General features: G+C 46.4%; 7 protein-coding genes across 7 annotated transcripts; 2 read left to right on the plus strand and 5 right to left on the minus strand.

The window, feature by feature from the left end:
• Window positions 1–8,573: 8,573 nt before the first annotated feature.
• Window positions 8,574–10,561, minus strand: N7483_007146 (RAD52 DNA repair protein RADC; the record flags this gene model as incomplete). Its single annotated transcript, XM_057090583.1, has 6 exons — window positions 8,574–9,376; window positions 9,427–9,570; window positions 9,623–9,803; window positions 9,859–10,038; window positions 10,090–10,176; window positions 10,229–10,561. The coding sequence occupies 6 exons, from the start codon at window positions 10,559–10,561 to the stop codon at window positions 8,574–8,576; spliced, it is 1,728 nt and encodes a 575-aa protein (XP_056945324.1).
• Window positions 10,562–11,148: 587 nt separating this feature from the next.
• N7483_007147 (UBA and UBX domain-containing protein) lies at window positions 11,149–12,191 on the minus strand (the record flags this gene model as incomplete). Its single annotated transcript, XM_057090584.1, has 3 exons — window positions 11,149–11,652; window positions 11,708–12,054; window positions 12,110–12,191. The coding sequence occupies 3 exons, from the start codon at window positions 12,189–12,191 to the stop codon at window positions 11,149–11,151; spliced, it is 933 nt and encodes a 310-aa protein (XP_056945325.1).
• Window positions 12,192–13,306: 1,115 nt separating this feature from the next.
• Window positions 13,307–14,545, plus strand: N7483_007148 (uncharacterized protein; the record flags this gene model as incomplete). Its single annotated transcript, XM_057090585.1, has 7 exons — window positions 13,307–13,346; window positions 13,428–13,498; window positions 13,583–13,605; window positions 13,681–13,739; window positions 13,799–13,914; window positions 13,974–14,060; window positions 14,117–14,545. The coding sequence occupies 7 exons, from the start codon at window positions 13,307–13,309 to the stop codon at window positions 14,543–14,545; spliced, it is 825 nt and encodes a 274-aa protein (XP_056945326.1).
• A 718-nt stretch (window positions 14,546–15,263) lies between these two features.
• On the minus strand, window positions 15,264–16,763 carry N7483_007149 (sphingolipid delta(4)-desaturase family protein; the record flags this gene model as incomplete). The annotated part of the gene is made up of 3 exons (XM_057090586.1): window positions 15,264–16,064; window positions 16,145–16,423; window positions 16,572–16,763. 3 exons carry the CDS (start codon window positions 16,761–16,763, stop codon window positions 15,264–15,266), a joined length of 1,272 nt encoding a protein of 423 aa, XP_056945327.1.
• A 293-nt stretch (window positions 16,764–17,056) lies between these two features.
• Window positions 17,057–18,743, minus strand: N7483_007150 (methionine aminopeptidase 2; the record flags this gene model as incomplete). Its single annotated transcript, XM_057090587.1, has 7 exons — window positions 17,057–17,113; window positions 17,174–17,260; window positions 17,316–17,477; window positions 17,531–17,794; window positions 17,848–18,443; window positions 18,535–18,651; window positions 18,704–18,743. The coding sequence occupies 7 exons, from the start codon at window positions 18,741–18,743 to the stop codon at window positions 17,057–17,059; spliced, it is 1,323 nt and encodes a 440-aa protein (XP_056945328.1).
• A 1,818-nt stretch (window positions 18,744–20,561) lies between these two features.
• On the plus strand, window positions 20,562–21,628 carry N7483_007151 (uncharacterized protein; the record flags this gene model as incomplete). The annotated part of the gene is made up of 2 exons (XM_057090588.1): window positions 20,562–20,824; window positions 20,881–21,628. 2 exons carry the CDS (start codon window positions 20,562–20,564, stop codon window positions 21,626–21,628), a joined length of 1,011 nt encoding a protein of 336 aa, XP_056945329.1.
• A 375-nt stretch (window positions 21,629–22,003) lies between these two features.
• N7483_007152 (porin) lies at window positions 22,004–23,324 on the minus strand (the record flags this gene model as incomplete). Its single annotated transcript, XM_057090589.1, has 6 exons — window positions 22,004–22,153; window positions 22,221–22,723; window positions 22,892–22,922; window positions 23,022–23,110; window positions 23,170–23,203; window positions 23,277–23,324. 6 exons carry the CDS (start codon window positions 23,322–23,324, stop codon window positions 22,004–22,006), a joined length of 855 nt encoding a protein of 284 aa, XP_056945330.1.
• Window positions 23,325–23,511: the final 187 nt, after the last annotated feature.

Consider the following 23,511-nt stretch of genomic DNA (forward strand, 5'->3'; position numbering starts at 1 on the left):
CACAGAGTCCTGGAGGCAGCTGAGAGGCTGAATCATGTTGGGGATGATCCTCGTGCTCTCCACAACTTGAAGTTTGGTGGACCGCCGTAACCTTTGGATTAATCTATTTAATCTCCGCGCGGCTCCGCTTTCAAGGTCCTTCGAGTTTTTATTTTATTTTATTTTATTTTATTTTATTTTATTTTATTTTATTTTATTCCATTTTTATTTTTTATTTTGTTTTGTTCTTTTTTTCGCTAGCCAAGCCTGGAGTCTAGAACCGATCCTATTTCATTTTTCCCATGGCAACACCCTCCGGGTGGGTACTCAGGGACATGTAATCCCAAGACAGGCATTGGTGTCTTAGGGCTAACAGCTCGGAGTACGGTTCGCAACTTTCGAACATACGTACTAGTACTACATAGGGCTATCAGATATCACTAGTACATAGCGAGAAAGCTAGGCTAAAGATAAGCCTGTCGCTTAATATCCCACACACATTGAAGCTCGCAGGGGGGGGTTTTTCCCTTTTCTTAATTTTCACCTCATTTATTCCTAAATCAATATGTAGAATAAATGAGGTGGAGTGAGTTCGTTGATCGGAGTGGACCTAATCTTGGCACAATGATGTATCCATACTTCTTCTACCGTTCGTCAATACCTGAAAGCTTTACCTAGGTACATACAATGAAATTATACTATCAATAAATGACTTTTTTGTCTCTCCTTCCCTGCCAATCGCCGTATGAACTCCCCTTCCTCCCACAGTACAAATTCCTTCTACTGCCAGTGAACATTAGATGATGACCATCCATGGATACAGATATAAAAACAGGAGCCAAGTTCTTCGTAACCCTGACGAAAGAACCAAGTACGATAATCGGAGAGGTGGCGAGAGATCGTTTGTGCGTGGATATAGTGCCCAGGTCTGCATTCGGATAGAACATAATAATTGTCCATCCGAGTCGTGACCCTGTATGCCCACATCTGCAGTTCACGGTGTTCAAGCCTCCAGTGACATGTGTCTCAGGATATCATGGATCCCGTGTCACCAATGCCTGCTTTGATCTACAGCTGTAGACAAACTGATCGGGTAGGATCTTGATGGAGATTCTGGCTTCTCATGGTTCCTTTGAGCCTGTGGCCTGCGTCTTCTTAAAGAAGAAGGGGGCCCTCGGAAACTAATCGATCGAATCCTGATAGGGGATGGCTGTATACGCTGGACAGGCTGGGGCTCGACATTGGACTGTTGGGATGGGCGAAACTTGGAAGAGGACTCGGGGGGCGACTTTCGTCGGACGATGAGGATGATGATCGTAATAAACAGTGCAATTAGAAATGCAACGGCACTGATGAGTATGACCCAGAATGACTTCGGGTCGGCATAATAGAGATCAATCAAAGTGTTGAACATTTGTAGGACGGATGGATAGGTAGTTGAGAGGTGAAATGAAATTGAATACTAGGGAGTTGGGACCTTTTATAGGATTCATTTTTTTATTTTTATTCTCCTTTTCAGTCAATTAGTTTACACAGTATCTCTGTATTCGTGGGGAAGAGAATATACCTGTCTGATTTTCAGATCCAAAGAGCCCGAGTGATATGCAGATTACAAGTTGAAGATACGGCATGCCTGGTGCCTTCCCTAAATCAGAACACTCAAATTATTCTCACCTGGCAAGCCAAGGATCTAATCAGGCTTTTGATCCAGTATTATGAAGGTCTGAAATAGTGCTAGCTTGGGCCCGCTACTTGATGACCGTCATCGAGGAGCGGGCCGGGGCTAGCAAGTAAGATGATGTATGCCGTAGATTCGGAATACATAACACAGTGATATACTCGGCCGGAGACTCCGTACTAGTAAGTTACAGTACCCAAAGTACAGGGGTGATATGGTTCTAGTAACCAAATTCAACCTTGGAAGTTGATTATGATGAGATGTATCTTTCAGTCCATCGTACCTGGTAACTAACTTTTTTTATTTCCTGCTGTCTGATATAACTAGTACTGCCTTTGAGGCCTAAAGGATTGACCTATTAAGATACTAAGAATCAAATATGAACCTTGGTAATACTAGGGATGTGGTTCAGTTCATTAGATCTCCCAGATCTACTACCTAGCCAGTACCATATATCTCCGGCCTTCAGAATTTTTGCTTAGAATTTGCTCCGAGTCGTATATACATATGTAACATTCAAATGTTTGAAAAATCTGTTACTTACTACTAGTATTCAGGGCCAAGCCACTAGACAAGGATCAAAAATCTGTGTGAAATCACAAATGTGTATCTGTGTAGGATCACAAAAAAAATTGGGTTGAATCAAAAACTTGAATCTGCACATGTGTGATACCCCCGGAGCTCCATTTTCCATTTTCCATTTTCCATTTTCCATTTTCCATTTTCTATTTTATATTCTCCATTTTCTTTTTCTTTTTTTTCTTTTCTTGCCAGCCCTTGAGTGCTTTGTTCTGCTGTTTAATTCTCTCCTTGTCTTCCCTTTCCTCCCACTCTCTTAGAGTTAATACATGACCACATAACCCCTGAAATGTTTCTTGTCTTTTCTTTAAAAAATGTGAGTTAAACATTCCTCCCAATTTGTTCGGTCCTCTTTTCCTGGTGTGGCAGTGTGGCTTTTGCTATTTGTCTGTGGATTCTGCCTTGGGGTTGGCCCCCATCCACTTCTACCAACGTAAATTTCTTGTCATGCACCTAACTGATAGTCCAGTTTCGCTTTCCAATCACTGCATAAAAGATTTTGTGAAGCGAGTCGGATCGTCATAACCCGGGTGAAGGCTCAAGCTCAAGCTTCCGGGAAATAGTAATGGTTTTGGTCTCCCTCCAACTCTCCCTCCAACCACAACCTAGTTCTGCACGAACCTCTCAATGGGTTATACCCACCAACTTGCGATGAAATTTCAAAACCACTTTCCCCATATGGGAGATGCCCTGTGAACATTGAAGTTCAGCCACAGTGGGTCTAACTCATTCCATGAAAAACAAGTCTCATGACTAGGTAGTCTAGGAAGATGAGGTAAGAGGCTTCGCATTCCAGACTGATACCAGCCTCTAGTCCCGTGAAAATTTCATAAAAAATAACTAAAATCAAGATCTCTTCATGTTTGCTGGCAGTCCTTATTTTGCAAGTTAATCTCTTGCCGCCAATATCCCTCATCCACTCCTTTCTATGGGATATTTTGCTCCCCCTTAACGATTCGACTCTGCACACACAGGGGAAAAAACTTGATCCCCAAGTTGCAGGATAGTCCATCCTACTCAATCACCTCTCTTCTGTGAACAGCCATATGACTTCTCTGTCTCAGAGGCCAAGCTGTGGTTTTGTACATTCAGGTAAATAGTGGAGTGAGCCGTTCTTCTCACACAAAAGGTTAAACTGACGGTCGGGTTCACGATGCCCTCTTTTGAAACTTGAACTAATTTCTTTTTTCCAGTAAACAAGAGAGAGCATAGTGCAAATACTGGCTACAAGTTACTCTTGCTCTCCATCCCAGACTACTGCTATCCTCGTACCTCTCCACCCTATTCCACGCCAGATCGAATTCATCACCGAAACGGATCAGGGATACCGATTCCATCTCCAAAGCTGGTGTTCAGACTGAGTGTGAGATTATTACCCTTTCATCGTGAAGGAAGCCTGCAGAGTCATGATATTTTGGTATTAGATGTCTGGAACATACGGTCGCATGGCCTTCAGGATCAAATCCCACTGGCAGTGACTCAAGCCGGTTCTTGGAGTTCTCCAGCTCCAGGGCTGCATATTCCCATGATTGAGGAGTATGTCTCTATCTCAGAGAAGAGAAACATGGCTACGTGCCAATTTATCTCGGCGAGACTCTGTTCATATGCCACCCCATGAATTTACCAGGGTCACTCCTCGGATAACTGGCGCAAAGCTTACTTGAGTGCAAAATTCGAAGGCTCACAGAATCGACTTATCTGTGAAATTATATCAACTTTGAAATATCTGCCCTCGCATGCTCGCATCCTGGCAGTATTGCAAGCTACTGGCAACTTGAACTCTGCTGTGCACTGGCATGATATTTGTTTAATATTGCGTTAACCTCATCCCCCCCATGAGACTGAAAAGACCTTCGAGAAGACACGGACCTCTCATACACTAAACCTAAGCCAGATTTTCTCCTTTTCTCTCTCTTTCTACTCCTAGTAAAGGAAGTGTAAAAGAGTCACTTCCACATGAATAGAATCATGCCTTGGTCCATTTTTGACTCCGATTGGTGGATCTGGCCAGAGATCAGGAACCACTAAAGGCTTCACTTGATTGGTCAAAATCTATGTTGTCTGAGATCCGCTTATATGAGGCTGAAATGTATGTAGATCATTCTTTAGTTGCCTATTTTAAACACGGAGATGATTCTTTTTCGCAAAATTGCTTTATGCAAGCAGACTTTTTCTCGGATCTCTAATTTCTTTCTGGAAACTTTGAAGGCATATTCCATCAAAATTTAATCTCTTTTAATCTCTTTTATTTTCATTTATTTTCATTTTTTTAAAAAATACGAAATACGAAATGGGAATGGGAATGGGAATGGGAATGGGTTTCGACCTAGATAGTCTAGGTAATCAGTGTACTCCGCCCGACATACTCCGTACTTTTGTAGTATGGTAACTGATCATATGGGCAAAGGTACAGACTGCATTTTCACCACGCTTGACAACACATCTGTCACTGCATATAGAGTCTTCCGAAATAAGTTATGCACGGCTCTCCCATCCCGAACCAGGGTAGGGGCCTTGTCGAGGGCTCTGATGATTGATGCAGGAGAATCATCATGGGATGACGCGGCAGAACTTTTGTCTTCCTCTTCTGCCCCTTTTCCCTTTTCCCTTTCTCTCTGTGCTTTGACCCTAATACCGCTTCTAGGGTTGTTTCAGCTCTTCAATCTTACCATTTATGGTAAAGCACATTTCCGAAGGCTCCCTACACAAGCGGGTTGCCCGAATCGGGATTTCTACACAAAATTGCAATCCCTAATGCTCCCACGAACAGTGAATAACTGTAGATCTGGGCCCACACAAACACATTGAGCTATACAAACATCCAAACCTGTTCGAGGCTTCGAGCACTTCCAAATATCAATCACATTTGCAAGCTTTGGACGTCAAATGGAACAAATTCACCTCCACTGTTCAAGTATTAATGAGCAAACTCGGACAATATCGAGTTTTGCCAGATAAATAAAATTTTTGAGTTATGGAGACTTAGCTGATGAAGACCTTTAAAGCTGTATGTGGCCACGTTATCCGTATATTTAGTGAAATCAGAAAATCGAATTATAGATAATTTAATTTCAATTTCTCAACTGCCAATCCAAAGTCTTGGAAATAAGTAGGCGCACTTACGGCATATCCGATCCCAAGCGCCCGGGGAAGCAAGCAGCCGATGGGGAAAAGAAAACAAAAATAAAAATAAAATAAATCCTTAGAAAAAAGTCTCCTTTCCCATTGAAAATGCCATCGGAGTGGATAGATCAAGTTTCTGGACGAACCCATGCCCGGGGAACTTCGTTAGCTTCCGGCGGAAAGTACGAAAATGCTTCTAGAATGTGAAGGTACTTTATTGTCTCATATTGCAATTTGGATCGCTTCAAGCAAACAACATATAAATTCAAATTAAATTAAAAAATGTTCTTTTCTGGAAATACCAGTTCAATATGCCCCATGTGGGATGCAGAGAATTAACGCGACGTCATTCGTTTCCGGTTCACACCTCTGCATTGCCATTATTGTCTTGAAATGAGGATGGTTATGCGTCTGAGTGTGTCAGTTTTACAAGTAATCTCAAACATTTTTCTCCAAAAATTAATAGGGTCATCTCTCACCGACGTAGATGTAGGGCTTCCGCATTCCCAGTCCAGACTCGGACGTATCGACAACACAAGCTCGGTGGCCCGTGCAAATTATGACATGGTCTGCTTGACACTTTTGAAAGTCAACAAAGGACTTTCTACCAAGACCTTTTTGATCAAAGACAAAGATACTTGGCCATACTTTTTGCACAGGTTCTTCAGGAAGGATCTCCACTTCTGCGAATATCCATACTTTGACTTGACGGAGATATTCAAGAAGCCAAAACATATTGGATTCGATTGTAGGCTTCAGGCCTCAGCAATGACGGCTAGTGGCTAATTGTTTGAAGATGAAAGGTTGATAGGCCATAGGATAGGAGGAAAGCTGTCTGGTATTTAAACCCTTCATCCAGGAGCCATCTGACCAGCTGCCAAATCTCCATGAGGATTAATCTCCCATAAAGAACGGTGACAGCATCACACCTGTGCGAAGAGCTGCATATGGGCACCTGTGACAGCGCATCTGTGGAGACATCATATGGGGGATGGCGGGCACCTGGGCACTCGGTGGCTTTTTTTTGCTTCTGTTCTGCTGTTCCTCCTGGGAACGACATCCGGAGTCTCGATCGTCTCCGATCATTCCAACCGAGCGAGCTTTCTCGTCCTGTGCGAATCTTGATTTGCGGCAAATGTGCGTATGAGGGATCCGGCATTGTTTGCTTCTAGGAAAAGCAAATGTACCAGTTGTTCTCCCAGTTGTCCCGACGAGTCATCCATGCACCCAGTAGTCTGGTACCCTGGGATCATTAAACCAACAAGGAATTAAATTGAAAAAAAAGAAATTGTATAGAGTAGGGTCAACTGGGATTTTATCACGGCCCCAGGGCTCTCATTGGTCCCAAACTCCCAGGTGCTCCTGCATCCGGGGAACTGAACCTCGATAGATCAGAGAGATCAGAAAGACCTTTTAGGCTCCAATCGCCCAACAGGGATTCAGGGTACCGCTGGAACGGGACGGCAAGGCAACAAACAGCTTCTAAATCTCCAAACAAGGGTGTCGGTGCTCATACATCAAAACTTGATACATCGACAATGTCATTCCCTGGCAGATATGGGTATTGCAGGACTAGCTGCATGTTCACCTGTCGATGCATTATCTTGGCTGCCGATCCGGAAACTTGAAGGACAAAGTCCGAATCCTCCGGAACTATCATCTCTTCCGATTCGTGCGGCATATGGGGCCACCGGAGTCGATCATGCGTAGAACGTACTTTTAAACAAAAGCGTTGATGCAGTAGGTGTCAATCTCTGGCTCGTTGTGGCGGATCAAAGATGAGATGCAGAATGCAGAAGACACGGTCCAACGTTCAAATTTTTAGAACGGATCGCATTTTCTGAAGGACCGGTTTTCGATATGTACGTTCTTTTGTATTCCTTCCCATGGCTCCGGAACTTGTGGGTTCTGGCCCGAAATGGGGCGGCCCGCCTCCATAGTGTGGTAGATCGATCAAGATGGAGACAAATTTGTTCTGTACATTTTGCTTCTTTGGAGGGTCCCGGGTGGAGGTGTAATTTTCGACTTCACTATTCCAAATCGTCAGTCCTGTGTAGCCTGAGAAGCTAACAGAATAAGCCCAAACCTGACAATTAGAGACGAGAACTTCCAGGTTGAAGATAAGGAAGGCATCGGAAAGTGGGGCTTGGATGACTTAAATTTAGACTACGTTTAGTCACTACATACTTACTACATATACATAGTAAAAAGTTACAAGAAAAAAAGAGAAAAGAGAAAAGAGAAAAGAAAAGAAAAAAAAAGAAATCCAGGAACAGGAATCGAACCCAGGACCTTCAAAATCAGAAATGCGTGAATAGCCTCAACAGCTCTCACTTGATACATCCATCCTCAACACATAATCCCTTCTATCTCCGTCAATTATTTTATTTTGAAGATCTGAGATCTGCAATAGAAAGAGAACAGCTAGAAGTATAATAGATAAAAAAAATCAAAATTTAAAAAAAAAAAATTGTCCCTGACCGTAGCCAGAAATCCCACCCACTCGCTAGTATTATCTCTGGCACCGAAAAGCGGCCCGGCCCACCTCGATTTCAATATCTTTGTCCCCGGTTGGGTCGCAGGCCGCTGACCACTAGGCCAGCAGAGCAGAATCCATACCTGGGGAGCTTTTTACTCAAATATATGGGAGCTCTGGTTCCTTGAATGGTCGACTCTCTACTCTGCACTATTTACTATAATCCTTATATTTAGATATTACTACCTACTACAGTAATATTAATCCTCGCTGTACTCTGGAGTAAAAGTGGTAGCCCACACTCCACGCGGTGCACATGTGCCTTTTGACAAATAACCAACTGGTGGGCAACCATCCTGAGTGAAAAAAGAGATCTATCTATCTATACTATACGCATCATTCATTCCCCCAAGGCAGTTCAGAAGGCTAAGATGGAGCTATGAATACTAGATTGGTGATCTGATTATTGAAATAAGAATCTATCTAACCTCAAGCCAAATCCACCATAAAAAGATAAGATCCACCGAAAGATAACATGTACTGGCCATGGGTTTGCCATTCAACCTTGGAATTTGTTCTTCGGACACCGAAACGCCGTCTCCAATTTCCGGCAAATTAGAAATGCAATGGGAACTTGAACAGAACAGAAAATAAATTTCATAACATAACGATAGTAATACCCGCTAAACGCGCCTCGATGGATGGACAGTTGGAACCGTAAAACAGTTCATCCTAGGATTATTGTTGCGGAGGGTTAGGTGGCTGGGGAGGTCCAGGAGCAACGTCGGACACTCGGGGACGTTTGGGGTCATTTTGGCCCATGGCCGTAGGAACAGGGTTCGCACCAGGCGATGTGGTGGCATTCGTGACATCGTTTAGTGGAGGACGTTTCCCATTGAGATTGTTTTGCGGAGGGACACTTCCTCTGTTCATGGCAGGAGGGTTAGGTGCGTTCCCGATATTTGGTCGGGTCAATGGCCGGTATGAGGATGTTGATGGACCTCGAGACAATGGGCTACCAACTCCACCACCAGGTGTGCCTGGAGCACCGACACGCCGTTGAAGGTCTGTTGCAGGATTGACATAATCACGTGAATTGTTTGGGGCTGGAGAGGGAGCCGAGAGCATCGGTCTGGAAATGGGAACGCTCTTTGTGTGGTCGACACCTGCTGTCTTGCGAATAGACGGACTTTCGGCGTGCGGGTCAAATTGACTGCCTGGTGTTGGCACAGCGTTCGGGTTGTCACGTAGTGAGTCGGCTGCTCTTGCGGAGAAAAATCCAACGGATTGGGACCCAGCAGGTGGCTGATTATGATCATTATTAAATCCAGGAGCGTCTTCCCACTTGACGTAGGGCGGGGCGGTAGTATTTTGCATGTTGGTATCAGCAGGAGGGCGTGCTTGAGGAGGTGCTCCAGGCCTAGTGTTTGGCATATTATTGACTTGGCCGGGGCCAGGCATCGGGCGCCTCGAATCTGGCACTGCGCCTGGGTTGGGATGTAGGTTCGGTGGTAATGATTGTCTCGCAGCAGCTTGGTTTCCTGCGTTCCATCTCTCTGGTTTTGAAGGAGTCACGGCACTTGGATCGAACCGCCCTGTAGGCGGTCCTCGTGGGGAATGGGACGGTTCATAGGTGTTGGTGGTTGCTGGCGTCTAGGTTCTGGCTCAATGCTTATTTCGTCTGGATTTCCGCCAGCAGCAGACACTACAAAGTCGGCTTCGTCAAAGACATCACCTAGAAGTCAGGTCAGCTCAAAATTCAAGAATGGACACTGATCTTGGCATACTTCCGAACTCGCCATCCCCCTCGAAGTTAGCGTTGATTTCAGGATTGCTGCTTTTTGTAGGCTCGGCAGGGCGCCGTGGCGGCAGATCATCATCCTCTGTGATCGGTTTCGGAGGAGGGGCCTCCTTCTTGACAGGGGCATAGTCACGATGGCGGTGGAGTTCATCGACATCCCATTTACCCTAGCTAATCATCAGCGCCTTATGCTAGCATATCAATACCAATGGACATACTTACCGGTGCAGGTTTCACCTTGATAACCTTGGCAAGATAGTCCTTATCATAAACACAGTTGCCAAGGACGTTGCCAAAAGTTCTCAATGACCGCTTCAATGCATCAGTTGTACCCTCTTTCTTGGCCTTTTCAAATGCCGCCGCTTTGCCCTTGCAATTCTCGATATGACCGTAGCCAATGTCCTATAATAGTCAGAGACCTGGAGGAACCGAGGCGATTCAATGCATCCTTACTTCGTGAAAGCTGCCGTCTTTCAATGTGACTCGAACGATGACCGATAAGCCGAGGTTGATCTTGCCTGTGTTTTGGTTTTCCTCGATCTGAGTCATAAACGTTAGTTTGTTCTTTCACATGATTCTGAGATTCCCATACAAAGTCAATGTCAATTTTCTGGATCGAACTGGACCAGCCGTTGAATCCAAACACCTCATTGGCAAGACTAATGCACTTATCCGCGGAGAGATAGTGCACTTTCGCCCCACCAGCACCAGGTCGGGATGAAATAAATTCAGGTCCAAGTTTTTTGTCAAGGCGAGCCTGTAGCGTAGCAACCTGTTGAGCGGTGTATTCGTTCATTCTGCGTTGGGGCTCCTCGAAAGGGTTGGCCATCATGGCACCTGGGGCATTGGGCATCCCGATAGTGGCGGGTCCACCACGATGCTGGTCGCCGACACTGGGGAAAACGCGATCAGTTTCTGGGTCCATGGGAGATCGCTGGTTCGTCAAGTAGGTGATTCTCACGCTGGCATAATATGGTGATGTGTTGTGTTGTTGCTTGGGTGTGGATGATAAGCGTGTTGAGCGCGTCTTCACCACGCGGCGGCTCGCGAAGTCACGTGCCTTTCATGCCTGATAAAACTGGCCGTACAAATTATAGTGCTGGGGGGGTTTGATCTTATTTCTGAGTTCTCTGGACGTATGACATGTGCTGATCGCAACCATCGAAAGTTTGTATGCCGCCAGATATGTCGAAGTATTTGACACACATTGTACTTTTAGGTGCTAATTTAGATTGTTGTTTATACGTGGGGCGTGTTTGCCCCACTAGACGAGGGACAACAGGAACCCTACTGGCAAGCCATACTAGAACTAGTACTAAACAGGTGTACGTGGGCAGGAATTCCAATACTAGAAGACTGTGGTTTGAATTCAAGAAGATATTGGAGCGAGTTAATAATAAAGTAATCGCTTGCTCATCTTCACCATGATTTGTGTCATTTCAAGAGTCGTGTCATCCTATCCTTTGTAAAGCCATTTGTGCCCAGGGTCCTCAGTGGGGTTGAGTAACTAAATCACTGAACAATCAAACTAGCACTTGGTGTCAGACCCAGTTCCTTCAACGTCTCGCCAAAGAACTCAGCATTGAAAACCTTCCTTGGGAAGTTCTGGGAGAAGCTCTGAACATCGATGCCATCTTCCGATTTCAGGGCTGCGGCAACCTCAAACAGAGTGGTCTCTACAGGAAGGGTCTTCATGATGTTGCCTTTGGACGTCTGGAATCGGAGACGAGATTCGGTGTAGGCAGATGCAGGCTTTGATGCAACTGGTCCGGATGTTGTGGCCACAGGAGCAGCAGCAGCTTGAGGAGGGGCCACACCGGCACGCTCTGCACGCTCGCGTTCTGTCCTCAGACGGCGCTCTTCCTTGTCAGCCTCAATCTTAGCTCTGATGCGCTTCTTAGCATCGATCTCGTCCTGCTTCTCTTTCTTCTTGGCAGCCGCCTCCTTCGCCATCTGTTTCCGCTCCAGCTCCTCCTTCGCAGTCTGGTTGTCCTTGTTGCTCTTTCTTCGGATTTCCTGAGAGATTTGATTAGCCAGGTGTATATTATACGAGCCTAGTGTCTTCGCATACTTCGTTTCTCTTCTGGTCCACCTTATCCTGCTCAGACTGTACCGACCGTTTCGCTGCCAAACGCTCCCTCAACTCAGTCAGTCGCTGCTGCTTCTGTTCCTCGGTCAATGGAGCGATCTCCTCGGTGGACTCAGAAAAGTCGACATGCTGTGTTTTGGACGCGTGGTATTCGGCTTGGGCGTGGCTGCGGAACTTCTTGCCACAATCGTTGCAGACCAAGCTACGGGCCTCCTCGCCTGGCTGTAAGGCGGGGCCCTCGTCGTCTTCTGCTTCTTGGGTCTGTGCCTCTTTGATTTCCTCGAGTGACTTGTCCTGGTTGTCTTCAAGCCATTCCAGAGCTCCCTGTACTGTTCACTTGATTAGATAGGCCAATGGAGTAGGGATGGGATGAAGATAGCTTACAGCCGCCAGCCTTGGAGACAGCCAGCTCCGCACGCTCTTTATCGAAGCCCATCTCGATGAGCTGATCAAGATCTGACGCCATGGTGTGAGTGTGATATGGCAAGATAATTTTCCTATAGAGGTAATTTGTGGTTTGAGCCAGCTCAGGAAAGAGGAGTGGGGAAGAAATAGGAACAGGCAATCGGTGAAGGTGAAGGTGGAAACAGAGAAGCTTGCGGGTGACGTATCGTGAAGGCGGCGAGCGATAAGCGCGGGTCCAGTTGGTGATCAACAACTTCAATGTTGATATTCGGTCATTGGCAAACAATTGATGTGTTACATATGGTAGGGAGTCAAGTTGACCTAATTCCTAATATACGAAGTCAAACAATAGCAATGTTTGTTCTCCAAAAAAAGAAAGTAAAAAAAAACAATAATATTGGAGATCAAGACAATTCATCACATTCCCCACACGCCTGAACATTGTCATAATGTCGAGGAATGGTATCATCATGAAGTGTGGTAGAAATAATTCTTATGATATGGCGATGTACCAAATCATATGGATGGCCGCTGTAACCACACATCCTTTGAAGGATTAACATCATTGCATCGACAGGGCCGATCATCAATTGCTTCTGTGGATGCCCCAGGCACATGTCATAGATCTGCCGAGGCGTAAATCGGGCTGATCTGACATACATATAAATTGCTTGTTTAAGAGATATTTGCGTATATTTGAGACTATGTGAGACATATACATCGAGTATTCATAAGTACCTGATCTACCTGCCATGATAGTAACTCCATATGTAATAATTCCAGAGTGGATATCCGATCTAATAGTTCCGACTCTAAATGCACAATATCAACCCCACCACATCACATGCAGCTGACTTCCCACAAATCCGAGGATTCAACCGAAATAGGACACAGCCAAAATCTAGGACAATCCATCAATTACAGCAAGTTCACTTGCTGTTCACTGGTACTGTCTCCCATATCATTAAACTCGGTCTAGACGTCAGGGCCATCACCTGACTGCTGACTCAGCCATATCCCCGAATGAGACAATAGTCAACTCCTGAAGGCACTCGACTCCCTTGACTTGATAACCTCGACCTAATTCCGTCGCAAGCGCACTCTCTTCCTGATAGTCACAGCTACTGTCATTTGAAACCCCAATACCAAATCTGCGCTTTTCGCCCTACCGTCACCATGTCTGTTGAAATCGATCCCCAGGAGCTTTCCTTCCAACGTGAGTTCCTCGGCCCCAATCAGATCCATAGATTCGAGAACGCCGAGGACTGATAAGAATATTTATTGTCTCGGCAAATAGGTCCGTTCAACCAGGAAGTATGCCAGGTTCTGCACTTGCATAACTACAATGAGGAGCCGCTTGTGTTCAAGGTACGCGCGCATTTGTTTTCCCTGTTCCCCTCGGGCATTTGTCAGGCATGGATTGGACTAATATACCTTCTTTATGTGCACTAGGTCAAAACCACCGCTCCAAAACAGTATGTACCTCGATTATACAGCTGTGACGCTCATTTGTTTCGCATGCTGGTCGTTCTATCTAACAAATCGCATAGCTACTGCGTTCGCCCTAATTCCGGCCGCATTGAGCCCGGCAAAGGAGCTGATGTCCAAGGTTCGAAACATTCCTGCGATCTCGACCTAAAATACAATAAGCTGATTCAGTCATTATAGTCCTGTTGCAAGCTATGAAGGAGGAGCCTGCCCCCGATGCGAAGTGTAAAGACAAGTTCTTGGTTCAGTCTGTCGCAGTTACCAAAGATATGGAGTTCGCCAATGTCACATCCATTGTTCGTGGAACATATTCTTCAAAGATGCACTCTCCAGTTTTACTGACATATCGGTATAGTTTGAAAAGTCCTCAAAGTCCTCAGTTGTGGAGCGCAAGATCCGTGTGACTTGGTTGGCCCCGATCACAGAGCCCAAAGAGCAGTCGGTATGTTTATATGGTAATTTTCACGCTTTGCGCATAAACTAAACATGTTCCATTAGCACTTGGACGATGAGCCTCCCGCTTATCCCTCCCCGAACGCAACCTACGAGACACCCGCTCCCAGAAAGACCACTGCCGAACAAGGATCTCCTATTCCTCCCCCCGACTTCTCCGAGAAGCTCAAAAGCGAATCATCCCCGCCTCCTAATGAGCCCAGCAGCTTCACCAGCGCCAAGGCTGCCGTTATCAACGCACTTCCCTCAAGCGACGATCTGAAGGCCCAGCTTTCAGATGCAAACGCACAGATTCAACGACTGAAGGACCGATTGGCGGACCAGGGCTTGCGGCAGCGGAAGACAGGCGGCGAAGCAAAGGCCGCCCCAGCAACAATGCAACAAACACACACACAGGGCGAGACCGGTGTGCCTCTTCAAATTGTGGCTGGTCTTTGTTTGCTCAGCTTCTTGATTGCCTACTTCTTCTTTTAGCCTTGCTATCGTCGTGTTAATGTCTCCAATCACGACTCGACGCCCCGATTTCTGAGTTTCTCTTTACACTCCCACCCACTTTTCGCTTTTCTTTTCTTTTTCAGTTTCGTGAGGGTCTCTTGAAGAGCCCATATTGACTAGCATCAGCCTTTTCCTTGTCTCTTTTCTTTTCCCCGGTATTCATATTTCCTTATCTCCACCCCTCGTTCGGATCTGGTAATGGATAGATTCCAGATTATCCCAATGCCGTGGTTCGGATTTCACTCTATTCTCTCTTTTTCGCTTTTCCTATCTTTCCTGTCTTGTCTAATATCACGTTATGATGAACGGACTGAGCGTCTCGATTCTCCTTTCTCTTGTCTGATAAACGATGGTCGAAGCGCTGCGAGATAAACCAATGAATGTTGCTACTTGTATCAGTCTCTATGAACTTCAAGTTTTCAGTAGAGATATTCAGAGCTTATCTGCTAAGTGATTCTCATAAATTTACTTGTAAAGATTTGGTCTCAACGGATTTACTCAGGCTCCTGTTTTGAATATGAACTGTTCACGGTTGGCAAGAAATCTGATATGCATGATCTAGTAAATATTTCATATAATTTCTAAAAATAGTCATTTTTAAGCACCAATGACATACTCCATATATACTCCACAGTAATCAAAACCATTCATCCCATAAAGCATATAAAAGTCAACACATGTAAAACAAGATTATAAACTAACACTGGATCTCACTTTCCTTCCATCCATCACCCGCCTCACCGTCCGGACCAGCCGACGCCGCTGAGATGCCCTCACCACCACGTCCTGTACCCTTCTTCCCGGAACCACCACCACCAACAACCCGGCCACCTTGTGCACGCTTCACACGGCACCAGGGACCAACATTCTTATCCAGAATAAAAGTCCAGATCACCCAGACCCAGCTGCGGTGACAGGGTAAGGGCTCATAGAACTCCGCCGCAATCTTATGTAACTCGTGCAGCTTAGTCCAGGGGATAGCAGGGAAATCATGGTGCTCGTTATGCAGACCGACATTGTAAGTCAGGATATTGAGAGGGCCATAGTAGGAGTATGTCTCTGGTGGAGCGAGGTCGTTAAGTGGGTGAGAGGCCGGAGTCTTGGAAGCGGGCTTGGTCTTTAGATCAGCCAATGACTCGGTACCACCTGTCTTGACTTGGGAAAAGAAGTAGTGCTCTGCGATGAAGTGACCGGCACATGGGTGCAGGGAACCTGCCAGGAAAGAGGAGGCGATAAAGTAGTAGATTGGTGTGAAAGAGCCGGCGAAGCGGGCGAGGAAGTAGTCGAAGCTCAGTTGGACGATGAGATTAAGGACGTGGATTGAGGTGAAGGGGGGACTGTAGATGAACATTGGGCGGACGGCGTAGAACAGGATCTGGAAGGTACAGAAGAATGTCTTGCCTAGGACCGAGTTGAGGAAGAATGCTTCCAGTGCGGTTGGGAGATCGGTGTCCAGGCCTGTTACACCGAGAGACTTGTGGTGTGTCAGGTGGTATGGCTGGGTTAATTGATGTGTTAGCATTCAATTGGATTTCTTGGAAATGTAGTTTCATGTGGTGATTATTGTTTGGTACGTACCCTGAAGGCAGCACTGTACGGCAATCCGATAGGGAGGTTCGCGAAGATAGCCAACAGACGGTTGGCCATCGGTGAACGGAATGCCAGGTTGTGACTGATCTCATGAATGGCGAGGAACAGGTTCTGATTTGAGGTGGCTCCGATCACGTAGGCTGTGACCAGAAACTTCCAGTCAAGGATGGGAGTATTGCGGAGGAGGTAGGCGCAGGTGAGTTGGAGAGACACAACACCGAAAACAACATATTTAGTCAGGGGCTCTGGGCCGCAGAGCTTGGTAACCTATATAACGATGAGGTTAGCAACTCAATTCTAAGATTTGTGCTGTGCCCTGGCAGTGACCAAGGAAATGTGGCTTCTACCATGGCCCGGTCTCCGGGATCCAGGAACTGGCCATAGGGCTCGAAAATCATAAACTGCAGATCCATACCTCTGGATGGGCTTTAATAATTGCCTGCCGTCTTGATCTGTGTGGTTCTTCGGTGTACGTCCAGAAGAACTTGTCCTCAACTGCGGAGGACTCTGGCGGTGGGATTCTTGCGGAGGTAGGTTCGGAGGTGGATGTTGACGATTTCGCCGCGGACACCCTCAGGTGAGGCGATTTAGTTTCAATGACTGACATTGTGAGAGGTTTATCAGTCAAGAAGAGTCAACATGAAGAATGAAGTGAAGTTAGAGCGCGGAGTAAGAAAGTGAAAGTGGCTCCAAGTCGTTTTCACGTGGGGCGACACGGGAGACGTAAATGGTCTGATTAATGAGGTGGCTTGGCAGGATCTACATTGCAGCGAACAGTCCACAGAATAGTCCGAGTTACTAAGTACGAAAAAGAGGTTGATATACTTGGTATATTTAGATGTTCAGGTTCGTTTCAGTTTAATCAAGCGCTTAGATCATGTCTTATAGCAACCATGGAACTTAGTAGTCGTCGCCACGACTAATAACCTCCTTAACATTGGGGCGGAGCACGATAGTCTATAAAATGGTTAGGAGACTCGACACCTTAAATGGCATGATATGCATCAAAGAACTTACATGTTCATATTGAGCTGTATAAGAACCCTTGATATCGACAAGGGGAGGGTAATCCTGGACAACCCCAGAAGAGACGAGGTTGTTCAACTATACCGAGGTTAGCTATTATGCTGTATTATTCGTCGGACATTCATATACATACGCCAAGGAGATATTTATCTTGACCCAATCGGTCCAAGTAACGACGACAGAAAGGCAGAGTACCAAAGTTCTTTTTGATGACGCCAAGAAGGTTCTTAGCGGAGGTGAGGCGGAGAGGAACGTTGGGCGCGTCGTTGTTGAGAGCATAATGAGAGCATTCCATCTATTCACAGTCAGTGTCATTGATCGAGCACCTAAAAATTGCCGAGAACTAACATCTTCCTGAACATAGCCCTTTCCAGTACTGCCGAAGGTCTCGATGGCGAATACTTCACCCTCCTCCATCTTAGTCTGGTCGTTTCCCTTGACAATCGGCACACTCTTGCCACCGTGGATGATGTGCTGCTCAATGTTGTGTCCGTTCAAGTTACGAATACACTTGACCGGGTACATAGTGCCGTTGAGCTCAACCTCGTAGCTCTCCATGGCTTCTTGAATCGCAGCACCGATATCACTCATGCGGACATCAATTCCAGCTTCCTAGAGGATAATTAGTCTCGCCACGCCACAATTATGAGTTCTATGAAACTAACCCGGATACCAGTGTTGGTAGCATCTTTGACTGCTTCAAGTAGCGGGTCATAAACAGGATCGAATGTCATGGTGAAAGCACTGTCCACGATACGACCATTCAGCTGAGCACCGAAATCAACCTTCATAACATCACCCTGGTTGAGGACCATCTTGTTACCAGCATTTGGGGTGTAATGCGCGGCACAGTGGTTGATGCTCAGACCACAAGGGAAACCCATGCCACCCTTGAGATTATCACCCTCTGCGAGACCATCGTGGCCGGTCAAGGCGCGTACTGAGTTCTCAATACCCTCGGCGATTTCTGTCAGGGTCTGGCCGGGCTTGATGTTCTTCTGTGCGTATTGGCGAACTTGACGGTGAACTTCGGCACCTTGACGGTACTCTTGGAGGAAATCATTGTTCATGCGATCGAGGTAGCGCTTCTCTTCACTGGTGGTACGGTAGGCATTGTCGTTCAGGTATTCGACGATCTCGCCCTCGGGGTACTGGCCATTGGGGAAGAGGTTGGACACAGGCACCGTAGGTGGCGATGTCTGGACCTTGGCACCGCCCTTCTTCTTCTTCTTGGACTTGCGCTTCTTCTTTTTCTTGGCGGCTATAGTACAATTGTTAGTGCGCAGCCCATAATTTCAGCAGGAGACCTGCTAGAAATTCAGAAAGTGCCTGAATTTTCAATCTGCACTTACCACCAGCCTCGCCGGCATCAGGAGCACCTTCTCCATCCTCCTGGTCGTCATCAGAGTCGTCCGCTTCACCGGTCTGGTTGGCCGCGGGGGTCTCTGCTTGCTCGTTTTGACCATTCACTAGATTTTAGTCAGTGGACTGAACATGGTGATTAATAAAATGAGGTCATACGGTCAAGCTGCTTGAGCTTCTCTGTCTCCTGCGCAGCCATTGTGAAAGATGTTTTGCGGAGTATGTGGCGGAGGGGAGAAGAGGAGGGGAAGCCGATCCGGGATATCGGGGAAAGATTTTTTGCTGCGATAAGATAAGTTGTATAGTAAAGTGGCGCCACAACAGTTTACTATGGATTTATACTAACTGGTATAAATTGTTGGATTCGAATATATTATTTTTTGACTAGTTTGCTATTCAGTGTTTTCAAATTAGTTGAAATATTCAGTGGTGGATTAATTATTTCTTTGTGGTATAGTCTTCTCGGAAAATGGATCATTTAAGACATGAGACAGCCTTATACATCCATGGATGGATGTATTGATTAAAGCAACTTGAATGAGAGTCTCGTGCTACTGTATCTAGGTATTAGATGCCAATTCCATTCTTATGCCTTGGAAAAGTATCATAGTAGTCATTTATCGTGCTGCTCTAGCCACAAATTGGAACTCTCCAGTGAGCATTTTTAACTACGCATACTATGCAAAACATAATTCCTTATACTACTAACACAAAACATGAAGGATGAAGGAAAAAATCCATCTAAATATAATAAAGAACCTCTGAAACAGTGGTCACATCTATTTGAGCTTCTACAATATTGAAATTGAGTGCCCAGGTGGTAATATCAGTAGTCGGATTCAAGTTAGGGCTGCTACTGGTGGTGTATGCATTTTCTAGGCGGTCCAAATACTGAAAGACATCAGGACTCTACCTATGAGCATGGAGACCAGATATTCAAACATTGAAACTTGAATGTATGTCTCTTTAACTCTATTGATCACTCTTACAGTTTAAGCCAGGCTGATTTGCTCGAAGCCTATTTTGCTTTGATAATGTTTTGCCATATGAAACCACCTGGGTACCTATCAATCCCGAGTAGGCCGAGAAAATACTAGTAATTGATAATCATGTTATTATGGAGCAGCTGGGTGTTGTCAGTACTGATGTACTCTGGATTTTTTATTGTTGTGTCCCGAGGTCATGTTTCTTATTTTCCCTTGAGTGCAAGAGCCCTTGAGAGATCCATGTTATCATTATAATCAAGACGTTAGCCAAAATGAGACGGTCTCTTATTTCAAGGTTTAAAGAGCAGCACCTGAATGATACATGCTTAAGTATCAGATAATAAGTGGTCATTCATTCAGGTTCCAAGGGTTGACCAATGCCTCTCAAACTGCCCAGGTAAGATGCTCTCACATTTTAATGCCCCCAAATTGCCTAGCTCTCAAGCGATAGATATTGATATGGCCATAATGCGGTAGTTGGACAGCGATGACGACCTATTTTAAAGCATCGGCTCCAAGGGACTAATTGAGTTCCACAAAGTCAACCTATGCGATGAGTACCTGGAATTCAATTCAGTCAATCTCGACATACTAACTACAGAAGCCTTACTGGACACTTCAACTCTTCCGTCAAATAATGAGGCAAGAATGAAACAATTGCTAAAACGGCCCCAGGGATCTATGCAGGGGCGTTATCTAATCTGATCATCAGATGAGCGAGCAAGTTCAAGACCATATAAACACCACAAGGAGCTATGGCCTAGAAAATTGAAGGGAAAAAAAGTTTGAAGCATAGAAAACATCATGCAATAATTATTAGAGAAGGAAGATTGGAATGATCAATAATGTTAGCATCACTGGATGAATGAAGGTACACAACACTCAAGTAGCTCAAACCTGCCGACCTTATCTTAATGACGCCACTCGGCCCAAGCTCAATCTTCTTTTCTCTCCACACTTCTCCTCATTTTCACTCCTTTAAACCCCTCGTGCCTTTGCAGCCAGCGACTATCTTATTTTCTAAAAAGCCAATGCCTCCCCCTCGCGCATCTATTCCTCTCCTTCATCCACGATGTAAACCGAGTTGGGCTTCTCCCCTCCGAGTCCACAGTCGCACTCTTTCCACCCGCACAGTATGCACACGACCACAGCCACTAAACACTACCTCTCAACTCTTCAGAAACCGAGCATTCCTTCTCTATTTCTCTTTATCATGTCGAATGCACGCCCGTGAACCAAATTACTATGAGATCCTCGATCTCCAACCCACCGCAACAGCACCACAAATCAAAAAGTGCGCCAAAATCACCCATTCCTCCAAAACAGCTACCCATACTAATCCCAAGAAAGACAATATTACGCCCTCTGTCTAAGACACCACCCAGATCATAACCGCGAAGACCCCGAAGCCAATAAAAAATTCCTGCGTCTTACAACAGCCTACAATACCCTCCGCAACGCAAGCAAACGCGCAGCCTACGACCGTGAACACGGTTTCCACCACACCCTGACACATTCCCACGGACATCCAGTTGGAAGCCATAGCAGTCATACCGCAGCACATCAAGGAAGCTATGCAGGATCCAGACCAGCTAGTGGGTTGAGTAAACGGCGCGGGACGTTCCAGGGTCCCCCGCCTAGCTTTTATGCGCAGGGTGGGTATGGGAAGACGGGACGAACGGGATTTGAAGGGGCGTATACTGGACCTTCATCCGGGGAATCAAATACTGGAACAAGGAAGGAAGATGATCCAGAGGATCCGATGGGGTTTATTTATCGGAATCCGTTAGGTCATTTTAATGCGCGGGCGCATTTTCGGACGCAGAGTGCTGAGGATAGAAGGCGGAGTGAGAGGAGGAGGGCTGCTAGAGAAGCGGCGATGAAGGAAGATGATTTTTTGAGGACGCATGGCGGTGGTCATATTGATTTTACGATGTTGTTTAGTATTTTGGGCATTTTGCTCGGAGTTTGTTGTATAGGTGGGTTGGCGACTAACATGCCGAGGGATTCAACACCTTCTGGGGGTGTGGCGGGAGCTCTGGATGCGGCTGAGGCGGCGAGGAGGAGGAAAGAGAAGGAGAGGACTCCTCCAAGTTGAGATTGCATTCAGATGTTGTACAACATACTAGTATTTGTAGATAGATGCACAGCCTTATAGAAGTGTTATCATATGACGATTCAAACGTTTTACCTCGGCTATGGCTAGCCAGCTATAGCTTAAGACCATACAGAGTAATTTGATCTGATTTTACTGTACTACAGAAGACACTCGTCAAACAAAGGGAATTTAAATTTGATATACAACGTGTGAATAGCACTAAACTATGGCACACAGATTATCGTAGGGGAATCCAAGTAGATAAACCTCAGTCCATCATTCCATTCCAGGAGTGGAGTTTAGAGCATTGAACCAAGAATTACAAACTTATTCTTAGAGTATTGCTACTCCTTGAGTGGGGGGGTTATTGGTCATTTAAGCCTCGAAGGTGAAGCTGGCGCCAACCTTGTGGGCAGCCTGGTTCAGGTTCTGGGTATCGAAGGAAGCACCCAGGCCGAGGGTGACACCGGGGCGGAGCAGGACGTTGTAGGCCAGAGCGGCGACACCACGGTCGTTGATCTTGGCCTATAGGATGAAAGAAAGAAGGTTAGTTTTTTAGCTCAACCACATTATATCAGTAGGTAAGACGCACCTTAGCGAAGGAAGAGGGGTCCAGGCGGTACTTGCTGGCAACCTCAAGACCGACAGCGTTGCCGGAGTTGGAGTCCCAAGAAGCCTTGGCACCGGCCTCGACCTGAGCGTTAACGCGGTGGTAGTAGCTGGCGGAGAAGAGGGACAGGTTGTTGGTGGCAGTGATGGCAGCGGAGTACTGGGGAACGCTGTAACCGACGGCAGCGGAGTACTTGGTGATGGCAGCCTTGTTGACATCGTAACCACCCTCAGCGCCGACGAGGAAGCCCTCGTGGCCGAGAACAGCGTCAAGGTTGGCGGTGGGGCCGTTCAGCAGGTCGAAGAAAGCACGGGCGTGCAGGTTGGGCTGCTTGAAGTAGAGGTTGAGCTTAGCACCCTTGGACTGCTTAGCGGGCTGGTACTGGGTCAGGATCTCAGCCTTGAGGCCCTTGGCGATGTTGTTGTCCAGCTCAAGCTTGGTGTCGAGAGCGTTGGCGGTGGTCCAAGCCTGGGTGAGGGTAAGGCCTGCGCAGGGACGAAGCATTAGCTTGAATGTATGCTTGGCAGTATTTGTCAAATAAAAGAAAATCACCCGGGGTGATGCGAGGTGGCCCGATGAAGCTATCCAAAACTGCATGGGCCGATCCTCGCTCACGCCGGGATCGGGTGGTTTGCGCTGGGTGGGGTATTTACCAGTGGGCGCATCGACGTACTTGGCCTCAAGCTATATTTTCAATTCAAATTAGTGATCTGAGTTGATTCGTCCCCGGATTGGGGTCTCCGCGGTCAAGCGGAGGTTATAGGAGTGCCGGAAAAAACTCACCTGGCCAGCGATGGAACCCTCGTGGGCAGACTTGCCCTTAACGGTGAAAGTAACACCGTTGGGGGCCTTGGACTTAACCTCAAGGTTGGCTAGAAGCTGGTTAGCAATGATAATTCCTTTTATTTTCAGAAGAATGGCCAAAACATACCCGGGCTGGCGTGGTAGAAGTCCTTGTTCAGGAGCTATTCAAGGTTCCATCAGCTATCATCCTTTCCGGAAAAAGGTATATTTTTTCAAAGCTGAAGAGCTTCATACATCGTTGGTCGCCTTGGCGATGTCGGAGAAAGCGGCAGGAGCAGACATGGTGAATTATGTGACGAGAGAAAGAGTACTCGGGATGTGGAAGAAGGAAGAAGGAGGTTCGGGCGGGTTGTGATGTGTTGGGGAGAAGGGGGAACCCACGGGTCATAGGGCAATCCCGTGATTGATTGGTTGGTGCTCGGTTGCCGGGCAAATCCGCCGGTTAAAGGAGATTATATAATCCGATTTG

This window comes from Penicillium malachiteum, assembly GCF_028827825.1.
Source record: "Penicillium malachiteum strain IBT 17515 chromosome Unknown utg000003l:1.0-4950554.0:1.0-4952489.0, whole genome shotgun sequence".
Classification (NCBI taxonomy): Eukaryota; Fungi; Ascomycota; class Eurotiomycetes; order Eurotiales; family Aspergillaceae; genus Penicillium; species Penicillium malachiteum.